The 14,169-nt window shown below is 42.0% G+C and overlaps 1 protein-coding gene across 5 annotated transcripts in view; it reads right to left on the bottom strand.

Moving 5' to 3' along the window:
* Positions 1-5,841: 5,841 nt before the first annotated feature.
* BMS1 (BMS1 ribosome biogenesis factor) overlaps positions 5,842-14,169 on the bottom strand; it is a 40,020-nt gene continuing 31,692 nt past the window's right edge. For all 5 annotated transcript variants that reach the window (XM_073353246.2, XM_073353243.2, XM_073353248.2 and 2 more), the window contains 5 exons: positions 11,403-11,525; positions 10,139-10,286; positions 8,470-8,645; positions 7,247-7,408; positions 5,842-6,384 (listed from right to left, as the gene is read on the bottom strand). In XM_073353246.2, the coding sequence (XP_073209347.1) occupies positions 6,154-6,384; positions 7,247-7,408; positions 8,470-8,645; positions 10,139-10,286; positions 11,403-11,525 (840 nt within the window). In that variant the 3' untranslated portion in view covers positions 5,842-6,153. The remainder of the gene's footprint in view (positions 6,385-7,246; positions 7,409-8,469; positions 8,646-10,138; positions 10,287-11,402; positions 11,526-14,169) is intronic.

Below are 14,169 nucleotides of genomic sequence, written 5' to 3'. Positions count from 1 at the left end.
AAGTACTGAAGTTTGTTTATGAAAATAAACTCTCAGACAGTTTTCCAAACATTTTTATAGCTCTATGCATTCTTTTAACTTTGCCAGTTTCTGTAGCTAGTGGGGAACATAGCTTCTCAAAGTTAAAATTGATAAAAACATATCTGTGTTCAACAATGGAGCAAGGGAGACTTGTTGGACTTGCCACAATGTCAATAGAGCATGAAATAGCTGGAAAACTGGATCTAAAAGAACTTGTGACTGAATTTTCAAAACTTAAAGCAAGAAAAGTCATGTTTTAAAAGCAGTGTTTTTTTTATTCGGAGTGTTTTGTAAATACAGATTAAAGTTCATTGAAGAATTTTCTTATTTCTTTCTATATTGGATGTGGTGGTAATGGCAGTTAAAGCAGGGTAGCCTAATGGAGGATTTTGGATTTGTAATAATAATAATTATAATTAACATTTTTAATTTAATATTTGAAATCGGACTGAATCATCATCTAGGTCGTGTACAAATCTGTTATGAAAAGTTTGTGTGTCTATTTTATCTGATCTCAGAAACATTGGTTGGACAGACGGACGGACAAACCTAATAATTAAGCCTCTGTTTTTTTAAAAAAAAAAAAAAGCATAAAAAACATTAAAAGGAAAAAAGGGGCAAAATGTTTCCCAGTTTACCAAAAACGTCAGCCTAGATCTGCCCTTGGGTTTGGGGTTGAGGGTGCCGATTGCATGGTTCACCTAGGGCGCCAGTTGCTGGCAGCTAGTCTAGGGCCGCCCCTGCTTCAGGGAGGGAGGGGTTTCTTTCACACTCCTACACGAACAAGGTCAACCTATGCTTTAATTACATCAGCAGGATACTGTGTTTTAACAGTCTTCTAACAGGGGTGGGATAGCTTGGTGGTTTGAGCATTGGTCTGCTAAACCTAGGGTTGTGAGTTCAATCCTTGAGAGGGCCATTTGGGGATCTGGGCCAAAAACTGCTGCTTGGTCCTGCTTTGAGCAGGGGGTTGGACTAGATGATCTCCTGAGGTCCATTCCAACCCTGATATTCTATGATATATATGTTTCTATGATAGTTTCTCCACTGTAGGGGAAACCCTTGAAATGTGCTTAAATACTGCATCCATTAACTAGGTTTGCTCTGCCATGTGGGTGGGTCTTTTATTTCATAATTTCTTGTCATTACAGAGTAGCTCTCCAATTTTAAAAACATAATGGGTTTAAAATAAAAATCTCCCAAATGCTGATTGGGGCTGGAATGTCTCCCCTTGGTTCCAAACTTATATAGCTGGATGCATCAATACAAATGGATTGCACAGCACATATTTTATTCCATCTCCCAGAGAGCTGGATGGTGTATTGACTTGGAAGATTTGCATGTGGAAAACGTGTAAAAGGGTGGTTGTTGTTACATTTGCCTGGGGATTAGGCATGAGCAAAATTGCTTGTTATTTGTACCTCCTGTGACATTCACCATGTTTACTCAAGATAAGAACAGCTGTGGACCCTTGTTCTATCACGGGTAGGAACATAGCCAATGAGTCTCTCAGATAACTCAGGCTTTGTTGTAACATTCTCCCCGCCATATATTACTGAGACATTATTCTTGTGACAGAGATAGTTCTTACCTTGTAACAATCTTCAGACACACAGAGGAGGCTGATTGTTTCAGGTAGGTGAGCGTGAAATGTGATCAGAGCCTGGTCAAGCTTCTGTTCGTTACCTAGTACAGTACAGAGAGGATGTTCATCAAGACTGATCCTACCACATGTCTCCTGGAAACATCTGCAAATATCCTGCCCTATCAAGTATAGTCCATATTTGATAACATGCTAGATAAAAGGTAGTCAATTTGTGAAACGGCCCCATAAAAAGGCCATTTTTGCTGTCTAATTTAGGGCTAAGTGTTCCCATCTCTACTGAAGGGAGCCAAGAGAAGCCTAGACCTGTGGATTCTGGCCCATAGGGCACAGAACGGGTTGGGGAGCAACTGTTCCATGATATGCCCCACCCGCACACATGGCAGGTGTATCACAGCGTTCAGGCTCTGTATGTGGGAAAGGCTAGGCTAGAGCAGGGGGCTGGCTGGGCTTTGCCACCCTCTTCCCTCTCAAGCCCAATGCCAAACCAAGAAGAGTGAATGCTGAGTCAGGAGTAACCCATCTGTGCACCTCCTGCCAGGCTATGACAGCACAGCAGAGGTCAGGGGAGCGAGGGCAGTATGCTAGCGGAAAGCACAGTAGGTAAGGGCCAGTGCAGAGGCACAAGGTCTCCACAAGAATCACCTGTGTTCAAATGTCAAACTCTGTGCCCATTCTGAATGGGAGCAAAACCAACCCTCCCCTCTGCCCCCCCGAGAATCTGGAATAAACTCCCCAAGTACAAACTTTGGGCATTCCCCTTCCACTTTGGTGGTTTCTCCAGTGTAGCATGAAGCCCTTCATTTCTCCAGGCCCAGAGAATGACCAGCAGTTTTACTCCTTTCAGAAAGCTTCCCAGGTGTTCTCACAGAACTGGGCCAAATCACTCTCAGCTGCAAGTCCACCAGCATCAATGGTGTCGCACCAGGGACCCATTTAGAATTTAGCCCCCCTCTAGCATTACAGAACATTTGAGAACAAGCCACTTCCCTCTCCTATTCCATGGAGAGAAAACTAAAACATTTGAATGTGAAAAACAGGCCAAAGTAGTATATTAGAGGCCATTGTTATTAAAAAGAAATATCTTCCAGTCCTTTAGAATGAAAACCATGTAGTTGCATGCGACCAAGGCTCTGTTCACTTTTGGTACATAAAGTATTAATGTGCTCTCCCTGCTGTGCAAAGGCTGTACTATAGCCATTATTTTCCATGGTCATTTTAATCTATATGTTATGTGTCACACTTCCCTCATGTTATAGGCAGGGATTTATAGGGACCTACCTTAGAGCATACTAAATCAAAGCACAGGAACAATTAACAAATGTATTGGAACTTGGCCAGATTCTCTATCATCATAAAAGTGGGGGCCCCCTGAAGTCCAAAACAATGAAAAACAAATCTGCCTTGATGGTTACTTAATATGTTCCCCCTCATAAATTTCCAAAATAAAAAGGCTCTACTGGTGATTTTAAAATAGTTTTTTCTCTATTATGGAGGTAGTTACACTTTCATAGTTAAGGTGGAGTTGAGTTTTCCACTTAAAGCAGTTCTACCTTTTGGTTTAACATGGATACAATTTACCCTCCCCAAACACACACGTTACATCAGTTTTACTTAAAGATATTTTTAAACATAGGTCAGTTTAAGAATGATTTATTGCAGGGTAGTTTAAACTAATTTAAGCTAAATTGATATAAACCAGGGGTTTGTGTTGATGTAGAGACTATTCAGCCTTTTGCACCAGTTCAATAAAAAAATGAAACCTATTTTTTATATACTGCTTTTCATCCATAGATCTCAGTGTGCTTAATAAAAGGTGGAATGGCGGGTAGGCCAGTATCATTATGCCCATTTTACAGATGGGAAAACTGAGGCACAGAGAAGAGACTTGCTCCAGGTCACCCAGCAGGCCAGTGGCAGAGCCAGGAATAAAGCCCAAGTTTCCTATGTCCCAGTTCAGATAAACCATACCTTTAGTTAAAACACTGCAACTCTGGGAAAAGAAGAGCTCTTACTTTAAATGAATTTGAGAATTTATGAGTAATTTAAGAATTAAAAAATGGGTCCTTTCAAAAATTTAGCGTGCTGTGTCCCACCTTATATATAACTGAGGTGTATTTGGTTTGTTCATATGGAAGCATCTGTTTAAATTAATGGATTTGCTCATCTTTTGAATTAGACAATATTTATCGAGGCTGCATAGGAAAAAAAATAGTATAAGCCTAATCAGAACACACATTTGGAATTGGCCTGCCACAGAACACGTTTTCTTACCTGGACCAGTGCTCTGAGTGGATCTGACCACAAGGAAAAACACAACTGCAGTCCTTCTCTTCTCCTTTTTCTTCTTCTTCAGCAAAGGTACTATCAGCAAAGCTTTACACACTTCAGTGTGTCGTGATCAGAGTTCAGAAACAGTTCACAACTTTAGGTTCCCATGTTTACCTTTAATAAAGAAAAACGTGCAGGCAGGGGCTGCACTGGTAACCTGACAGGACCCAAGGGCTACATCTAATTGGCATAAATTAGAGAAGAATGCAGAGGAGTGGCTTGTGGAAGCTACAGATGGCAGCATGCAAACTTCAGGTTTGATGGTACATGCATCCTGATCTGAAGTCTCAGTGGGGACTGTTATATGTTTGTACAGTGCCTAGAACAATGAGGCTGGAACCACTAGTGGACACTAATAAAATAACAGTGGGTCACTCCTCCATGCTTCAGATGAACCGTCATGAGCTGCATGGTAAAAATCTAAGGGTGGCCACTCAACTACTCAGCAGAGAGGGTCTGCTTTTATTTCGAAGTGAACCCCCCTCTTCTCATACCTAGGCACTTTTCATTTCATGTGAAGAAAATAGTTATATTTTCACAGAGGCCTGGTTTCCACCTCTCGTGAACAATAGATGCATTAGAACTGCAATACTAAAAGTTTTCCCCAACATGGTGAGATTAACTAAGAGAATCCTAGAATGTTAAATGCTCACATGAAAATCCACAACCACCCCATTCAATATAATGCCTTTATGGACAATGTGAGCACGAGGGAGCCCTGATCCTGATTGGGATCTCTGCAGTAATAAAATAAAAATAATGAGGAAATTCAGTTTGAGGAAACAAGATCTCATCTCTGAATGAGACCCCAAAAGATTATAATCCCAAAATTTTATCTGACCACTGCCAGCTGGGAGAGGAAGCATTATCATTAGCTTTGTGCCAGCAATGTTTGGTGCTATACATGACAAAATGAAAATAGTCCCCTCTATCTTACTAAGAGCTTACAATTTAATGCTTTGTCCACATAGCCCAAAAGGTGTTGGGTTTTTTCCAACTGAGTTATTTTAACATGACTGAAAACCCCCTTCGACCTTCCCTCCCCACCACCACCATGTAGGCAGTTTAGTATCATTACGATCAATTGAGCTGGTTAGACATGAGCATTAAGGGTGTTTTCAATAGAGTTATCCTAACTCAACTAAGCCAACTTGATTGGTGAGGGGGGAAAAAAAATCACACCTTTTGCTCCCAGACAGACAGGTCCCAAAGTACTTGCACAAGTTGTGGAGTATGCATGCATGGTTCTAGCCACCGTCCAGGGGCAGGATGCTGGTGAATCATTTTTTCTTTTGAACACTTGGCTTTGAACTATAGCGGAAGGCATATGGGAAGTACTTCTGTGGTGCTCGAGTTCAGGAATGCAAGACCCAGATATATGGAAGTGACTACTTCCATGGCATTTACTGTAACACCAAAGCCAAATAACGCACCCTGCTCTCTCCAGGATGTGGCTGTTGTGGATTAGTGAGCGTCCTGCCTTTTCACAGTAGCTCTGCTGCAGGGCAGAATTAGGAAAAGACTGAAGACCTGTCTACACTCAGAACATCACAGAGGCTGCAGCGCTTCAAAGTAGACAGTACTTATGCCAATGGGCAGACCTCTCCTGTCCACCTCCCTGAAAGGCGGTAGCTCGGTCGACAGAAGTCGACCTAGTGCTGTCTACACAGGGACTTGTACTGTCTTAACAATGCCTCTCAAGGGTGTGGATTTTTCACACCCCTGTGCCATGTAGTTACGCTGACTTTTCTAGTGTAGACCAGGCCTGAGCATTACCAACCCAGAGACAGATTCTGACGCCCTTATTTACATTAAGTAGCACCTTACTCCACGAGCAGTCCATTGAAATCAAGGTGGTCCATTCATAAATGAATGACATTCAATAATTAACATTAAAATAGTTTAATGGTTGCTTGCAGAGCATGCTGTATGGATGTAACTGCATGGAAATACTAAGGGGACAGTTCTCCAATAGATTTACGCTCCCCCCCCCCCAAATAATAATTTATAACTTCTATTTATATGCATTTCCAAATGATAAGAAGTCATATTAATATTTTTCCCCTTGTCTTCTCAATAGCAAGTTCAGTTTATTCCAAGGCATGTTTCAGATATTGTCTTTTGACTAGATGTTTGTAGGTACTGCAGAGATAACTATCCTCCAGTTCCATTTTAGATCTGATGAGACCTCCAGAAACTCACTTCTCTCTCTCACCAGATCCCTTCAAACTTGATTTCTGCCTTTTTTTCTCCTTCTGTCCCATAATTCGAAAGAGTTTTTTCTTGGCTTCCTTTTGCCTCTTAAATTTCTCTTCCTCCTCCTTGTGCTTCCTTTTGAGGTAATCTTTACGGTGCTGATGATGGTTTAATTTGGCCTTCTTTATTTTGTAGCTATGCACAGTACCCAAAGCAGTAAGTAGGGCTGATATCTGGTTGAAAGAGAAAACAAACAGTTAAATATACAAATAGTTACATTTGAGGTGAGCCACAGAACGGTTTCCAAAAGAAAGAACAAATTTAACCCCTGGGGAACCATGAGTTAAAGATATTATTTAATGAACAGTGTCAGGATCCGAGACACTGGGCAAATCACTTACTCTCACTGTGACTCTGTTTCACACCTTTGTAAAATGGGGATAATTACCATGCCTAATCCTAGGAACATTAAGAGGCTTACTTATTATTTATGAAGCTATTTTGAGATCCTTGCATTGAAGGTATTATTGAAAAGTGTTGTGCATCATTATTATTATTATTGTTATTATTAAGATTATTTAATGTTACAGGAAGGCTAAACTGAGGTTTACATCCTCCCGTCCTTACAAACCCTCTATCTTTCCCCAAATCCTGCATCATCACAATTTCTTTATTTGTGTTCAAAGCCTCTCTTTACTATTAATAGATGGCAAATGTAAGAGCAAAGAGAAGCAGGCAATTATATACCTAAAACTCCCATAACTGCACACCAGTGACCTAAACATCTTGAGAATACTACGACTAAGACATACTAGGAGAATTGGGGAGACATACTTTTGTCATACATGATCTAGTACAACAATTCCTAGCAACCATCTGCTCTGTAGTCTGCTCAGGACCAATTCAGCATAGAGCTCTGCTATGTACCACATACAGAGATGGAATGATGGCTGGAGGCAAGATATAATCTCAGGAACAAATTTTTGGCAATAGCTGCACATTTCAGTGATCCTAAAACTAAATTAAGAGTCATACATGATCCAAGCAACACAATCTTAAACAGGAAGAGTTAATTTCACAATAAAACATATTTACCTTCTTTTCATGAGGCTCCCTGATAACCGCTGGTCTCCACTGGTCCTTTGTAGGCTTAGCTTTCTTCTCATGATTCTTAGGCTTGTTCTTAAATGGCAGTGCCTTCTGGAGTGCTTTAGGAATGTGGAGCTTATTGAAATGCTTCTTCTCCCTCACTATTGGCTGAAAAAACAAATTTCACACACACGTAAGAGTCGTATTTCTATAACGTATTTCTATTTTTTCCTGTGCACATTTACATTTCAAATAAAATGAGTTCTCTGTCATTCTTGCCCTTGGCTGGGGATGACAGACATAGTAGAATGGTACAGGTGAACCTAAGGCTAAGGTTTTGTCATGGATATTTTTAGTAAAAGTTATGGACAATAAAGAAAAATTAATGGAAGCCCATGACCTGTCCCTGACTTTTACTAAAAATATCCATGATAAAATGGGAAAGGGCTGGGCAGCTGAAAAGTGGCCGGGAGCTCCAGGGCCCCCACCACCCGTGGGGGCTCAGAGTTCCAGGGCCCCCAGCCGAGGTGGTTGGGGAGCTAACTGGGTACCTCTGCCCCCGCCACAGGGGCTGGGAAGTTGCAAGGTAGCCCCGTTGCCCATGGTGGCCTACAGCCTCAGGAGGCAAGGATACCTCACAACTCCCTGCCACTGCGGGAAGCTGTGGGACCCTGCAGCTCCCAGCCACCAGGGCTGAAGTCATGGAGGTCTTTGGAAGTCACGGATTCTGTGACTTTCATGACCTATGTGACAAAATTATAGCCTTAACTGTGTCTCATTACATCTTTTGGGTGAGATGTAAAACCAAAGCCCCTATCATTTATAGGTCTTCAAAAAATCCTATGATGTGCTTTTAAGAGATTCTGGATATTAGCTTTGCCATCCAAGAAAAATGTCTTTGTGGTAATTAAGAAGTCTACCTATATTAATCCAATGCCATTTAATTGGGATGTCCCACTGGTTCTCCAATTTTTCATGGGTCACTTTGTAAACTCTCATTGATCCACCATCCAACTCATCACCTCGATCCCCCACAGCTTTTCTGCATACCACCCAAGAAGGGCCATGCCAGCTCTTCTGTGAGTGACGAGATGTACACACACACACACACACACATATACATACACACACACACACGTATATTGCACTTAATTTTACATTGATTTTAGGAGCAGCGGAGGCCACACACACATATTTTAACACGCAGATTGCAAGAATATAGAAGATACCTTATAGAGGGAATCTTTGTTTTGCTTCAGTCTGATGCCCCGTTCATGCCTCAGTTGGCCAGTTGTCTTCATTCCTGTCCAAGTATCTTTCTCACCTGCTGGCTTCAGCAAGGATGTTACTGGGTTATAGAAGGCTGGGATGGAAACAGGATACCATGTCCGCATAAAGACAATATCTGAAAGGAAAGAACATGATCACTTAGCTTTTGACAATGTGGTTTACTGTATCCATGCTACAGATAGACATTTGAATAAGGAAGTCAACTGAACTGCAAACTGCACACTAAATTAACTTCTATTTTACAAGAGGAACACTCTTCTTATCCTCAGTCTCTAGAAAAGGGGCGGGCAAACTTTTTGGCCTGAGGGCCACATTGGGTTTCCAAAATTGTATGGAGGGCTGGTTAGGGGAGGCTGTGCCTCCCCAAACAGCCAGGCATGGCCTGGCCCCTGCCCCCTATCTGACCGCCTCCCTGCTTCTCGCCCCCTGATGGCCTCCCTGGGACTCCTGCCCCATCCACTACCCCCTGCTCCCTGACCACCCCCGGACTCCCTTCCCCTGACTGCCCCCCCCCGCCACTCCATCCAACCCCCCTCTCCTTCCTGACTGCCCCCCCCGGACTCCTACCCCCATTCAACCCCCCTGTTCCCCGCCCCCTGACCACCACCCCAAACTCCCCTGCCCTCTATCCAAGCTGAGCTGAGGCTGCGGGGGAGGGGGAACAGCAGGTGAGGGACAGGGGGCTACCCTCCCGAGCCAGGAGGGTCCCGCGGGCCGGATGTGGCCCACGGGCCATAGTTTGCCCATCTCTGCTCTAGAACATCAGGCAGAGCAATGCATGTATTAATACCTCTGGATTCCTCAAAACCTGCATACAAGTTCCCAAAGAGAAGCATATTCCTGAAGAGTCCCAAGTTCAGTATCACTGTACTAGATATTCCTACCTGATTAAAAAAACATATAATGATCTATAGCAAAGGAGGTCACGTATAGATTGTGCCTATTAGTAGCAGCATATCCAAATAATTAGTCTTCCCTCTACATGCTTTTCAAAGCCAAACTATATGCTGCTATTATTTTCCAGGAGCACAAATTCAATATGGTGTAACTACAATCATATGAGAAAAGAGCATAGGGCACAGTGACCTGATGCACATATCATCCGACTGCAGTCCAGTAGGGAATCCCCAGCAGATCACTAAAAATTAAACATCTGCTTTGTCATCACACATCAGATGAGAGAAAACCCTCTGATTAAGGGCTATCAACTCTCCGCTGATTTATAATAAAAATCCCTTTCTAGCACTCACACCACTATATATAGCATATGCTTGAGTTCTCTAGGCAAACAGAGTTCTAAATTCTCCAGAATATAGTTTACAAAATAAACTAACACTGAGGGCAGAAATAGGTCACCTAATAGATGTTCTTCATCTGTATTTCCTATTATTCTCAACAGCAGCATAATTGAAAAGAACCAACATAAGTGAAACTCTTTATCACACACACATTCATCACCACATGTGATAAATAATCAAAAGATTCTGTTCTCTCTGAATTCACATTTAGGTTATTAGAGATTCAAGAATACAAATGGTGCTTCCATTCTTGGGGAAGGAGGAGAAAAGGCATGGGATGATAATCTCTTTTTTGGGGAATGCTGCTCACCACTCATCAGCAGCTTGTCTTCAAATGTTGCCCTGAACGCCCCTTCGGGTTTTCTAAGAGCCTTTTTGATCTGTCCTCGAATACCACTCACAGTGCGAATGGCCGCCCCTTCAAATTTAGCCACTTCCAATGGAGAATTGAACATTCCCTGTGAAACACAAAGATTATAGATCATTTATTAAAGATGGCATGTTTATTATGAATAAAATACAATCCTACCACTCTCTACACAGACCTGTGTAGGCCACAAAAGCACAATCATCCCCAAGTGGTTTATCATAAACAGGGAACTGAGATCATAAATTGTTGTTCTTAAATTTATACTGACACTGATCACATTAAGTATCTATGATCGTGATTATTTTTTTCCTCTAAGATAGCCATCTAACTAAAAACTATCTAATTTACACCATATAAATAGAGGTAAAATTTCTTAACAATAAATCCAGGTTTTCACCTTTGCACCCATCCATCTCAACCATGAACGAGTTAAAAAGCATCTGCCCATTTCTCCTTCAAAGATTTGTTTGCCATAACATAACATTTGGCAGGCATCTTGTAAGGTGTAACTGGCTTAAATCACTGGGAGGCGTCGGGGGGAGAGTATCTAATATAATGCAGCATTCTAGGACAAGAGTTTCTGCATTTATAAAATACAATAAATCAGTGGGATTACTCATGGTCTTAAAGTTAAGTGAGGGATTGAGTGCTTTGTTGGACTGGGTGCAGAGTGCTCAGCAACTTGCAGGCTCAAGCCCCAAATCGCCTAACCTAAAGCTCTGTTTAAGGTAGCCTGCAGGCTTCACCAAAGCTGTTTGGCTCATTGGAAACTCAGTATTACACCACCTCCTCCCCCAGCTAGCTCCACAACTGTACAGGAAGTCTTAATTTCTGCAGGAGCTCAGTTTCCATCCTGCAGTTTGTAAATGCTATAGGATTAAACCCTGCTGGAGAAGGAAAAGACTGGGTTAACATACTGCTGAGATGGCAGACACTGGGGAAGCTGGCCAACTGATTATCCACACCCCACTTTTACGAAACCCTCTGGAAGACAGTACTGTATTTGGCACAACAGAGTTTAGAAGAGTGAGGTTTGGCTAATGGAGATCATAATAATTTATATTCCCTGTAAAATACTTTTACAAAACTTATTGAATATACTTAAAAAAAATGAGCAAAATTTCCATTACTTTAAAGAGACTGATGAACTGAGCCCCAAGTTGCATTTCCTTCATTCTAGCAAGATTACAGCACACACACATACCTTAATAAATGATGTGTTTTTGTAAATTTTAAATGGAAAACCAGTCAGCTTTAATTTCTTCACAACTGTTATGGATTTATCTAAATCAAGCACGACTCCTGTGGCAGCTATCCGGAAATCAGGCTGAAATATACAACATATAGATGATTGATAGATCATTAAATGTGTAGAACAACAATCCTACTGCCAGCGACTGAAGAACTCACTTGACAGGTACTATTTCATTACATGCCATAGCCAGAGTTCACAGACTTTACAACTAACAGTAGCGCTGCAGCATGGCAAACTAAAATCAACTTCATGAAAACTGGCTGAGTTACTGCCAATGTCATATCCCTAGCACCCATTAATGAGCTATTTGGAATGGCTATTCAAATTAATTTTAAAGTCATCTTTAAGATTTTTTCCCCCCGTTTTCTACTCTACTCTGCACTCTGTTTCTTCATGAAAAAGAATTTTACACGCACACACATGCAGAATGGCTCAGAGCAAAGGGACTTTGTGTGTATTGTAATAGCAATCATACCTCTCTTGTTGAGACAGTATGAAGATATCCTTTAAATATTTAAAAACCAAAGAGGAAGGCCATATAAAAGAAGACACACATGCACTTCTCTTAGGGCTGGGTTAAGGGTTAACAAAACAACCACTCAAGAGATACTACCTGGCTAGCCAGGGAGCGATCGGCATTCCTTAATATGTGGTGTAAGTGCAAACAAGTGTACGTACATTAAAGGAACGTCTACACTTGGAGCTAGGGTTGTGATTCCCACCTCACACAGATATACTTGCACAAGCTCTCATGGAGCTAGCATGCTAAAAATAGCAACATAGGCTAGCTGTGCCTAGAACCAACTCGGCTGATTCCTGTGGGTACATACTTGGCCCTGCTAAGTTCCTGTGGCCACACTACTCATTTTTAGCATGCTAGGTCAGCAAGAGCTAGCACATGTATGTGTGTGTGTGCGTGCTGAGAATCACAACTCTAGTTCTAAGTCAGGGGTTTCCAAACCTTTTGCCTGCGTGACCCCATTTTGAAACTTACTCTTTCCTATAACCCCAGGCAGCAACATAGCAGCCAAAAACATCCAAGGAATTTACACATTAAGCATCTTATTTAATGCTCTCTCATGTGACACATGGGCTTGCGAGTTGAAACACAGCTTCTCAAAGTTTGGTGGCGTGGTGGAAATTGCACCTCTAATCTCCAATGTGACGTCAAAGGTAGATTGATACCAGCCGATGGACACAAGTGTGCTGAACCCAGCTTCACACAAATATGTGCTTGTGAATAGCACCATCAGTTTCACAATGTATGTTTGAGAGTGCAGGATATTCATTCTTGACAGTGAACAAGAACTGCAGGAGAGAAAGTTGGACATATGTTCCTCACAAGAATCAATCACAGGAAATTTCGATGAGCTATTTGATTTCAGCTGCTGGCAAGTCCATGGCATCAGGCTTGCACTGAAAGGGCAATTATACTTTGTCATATCCAAGTCGTGGAAAAAGGATGAAAACCGTTCCTCCAGCTGGCTGAGATGCTCAGACATCACCTGTGTGGGAGGCAGAAAAATTACATTGTCAGATAGGAACTTGCAAAGCTGTGGGAAGAATTCATAGTTTGTCTTCAACAGATTATTCTTCCAGGAAACAATTTTCTTCGTGAATCCTGGGATTCTAATACTCAGCTGAAGGGTGTGGGTGTCCTTGCAGGCATGTTTTCAATTAATTCAATTTCCCAAATGTGTCTGACATAGGCAAGAAGGCACATCTCCCTTTGGTCACAAAAAAAAAAAATCAAATAATTCACTCTTTTTGCAGTCTATTGCATGAGCATGCAGCTCGTCTCTCAGTTGAAAAAATCATCCCAGTACTTTTCCTCTTGAGAACCATAAACTTCAGTGTGGAACAACAGCACATCATGATCAGACCCTATTTCTTCATACAGTTTTGCAGAGAGATGCGAGCCTTGATGTAGTTCACAATAGATGAGACCTGCTGCAAAACTTCACCTTGCTCTGGACTCAAAAGAGTTTTAGATGCCAGTTGTTCTCTGTGAATTATGCAATGAATCCACACAGCAGACAGCAACTTTCTTTACCGAGGCGCACAGACCTGCTTTGTGGCCTGCCATAGCTGGAGCTCCATCTGTGGAAAAGCCCACCATGCGATCACATGGTATATTTTTGTCTTGCATGTAGCACAGCAAACATTGTATCTCATGTCCGGGAAGAGGGAGACAGAACAGAATGTCTTCAAGATCTGCACCCTCCCATGCCAATTTCTTGGCTTTTGAAAAATGCACTCATGCTCACATCAACTTGAAGAGCAAAAGCATCCGTGTTTTCTGGATAATCCAGCCATGTGTTTTCCTGATCTGCTGCTATCACTTCAAAAGCATGCTGAAGTGAAGGATTGGGGAGTGGTATGGCTCAGATTGTTTGCCTTGTTTTCTCTGCACATTATGTTCACTATATCAATTGCAGCTCGCAAAATCAAAGTCACTCCAATTGTGTGAGGCTTCTTGGTCCGTGTGATGTCGTAACTCCCCTCAAATGCCTTTTGAGCTTGGTCAGAGATGGACATGGCTCTCTCGAATTGCACGTGTTGATGGGAAAGTTCTTTCTGGAGCGGGACAAATGACCTTGGTTTTCCTATGCGGTCCTTGTGAAGAGTTTCCAAGTGTCGTTTAAGTTTATTAGGCTTCATGCTTTCACAAGATAACACTGTGTAACACACCAGGCATTTTGGCCTTTCTTCGTTC

The sequence above is a fragment of the Lepidochelys kempii genome, chromosome 7 (assembly GCF_965140285.1).
Source record: "Lepidochelys kempii isolate rLepKem1 chromosome 7, rLepKem1.hap1, whole genome shotgun sequence".
In the NCBI taxonomy this organism is placed as follows: Eukaryota; Metazoa; Chordata; order Testudines; family Cheloniidae; genus Lepidochelys; species Lepidochelys kempii.
Note: the sequence above shows the minus strand (reverse complement) of the source record. Positions and strands in the feature narration are given on the sequence as shown.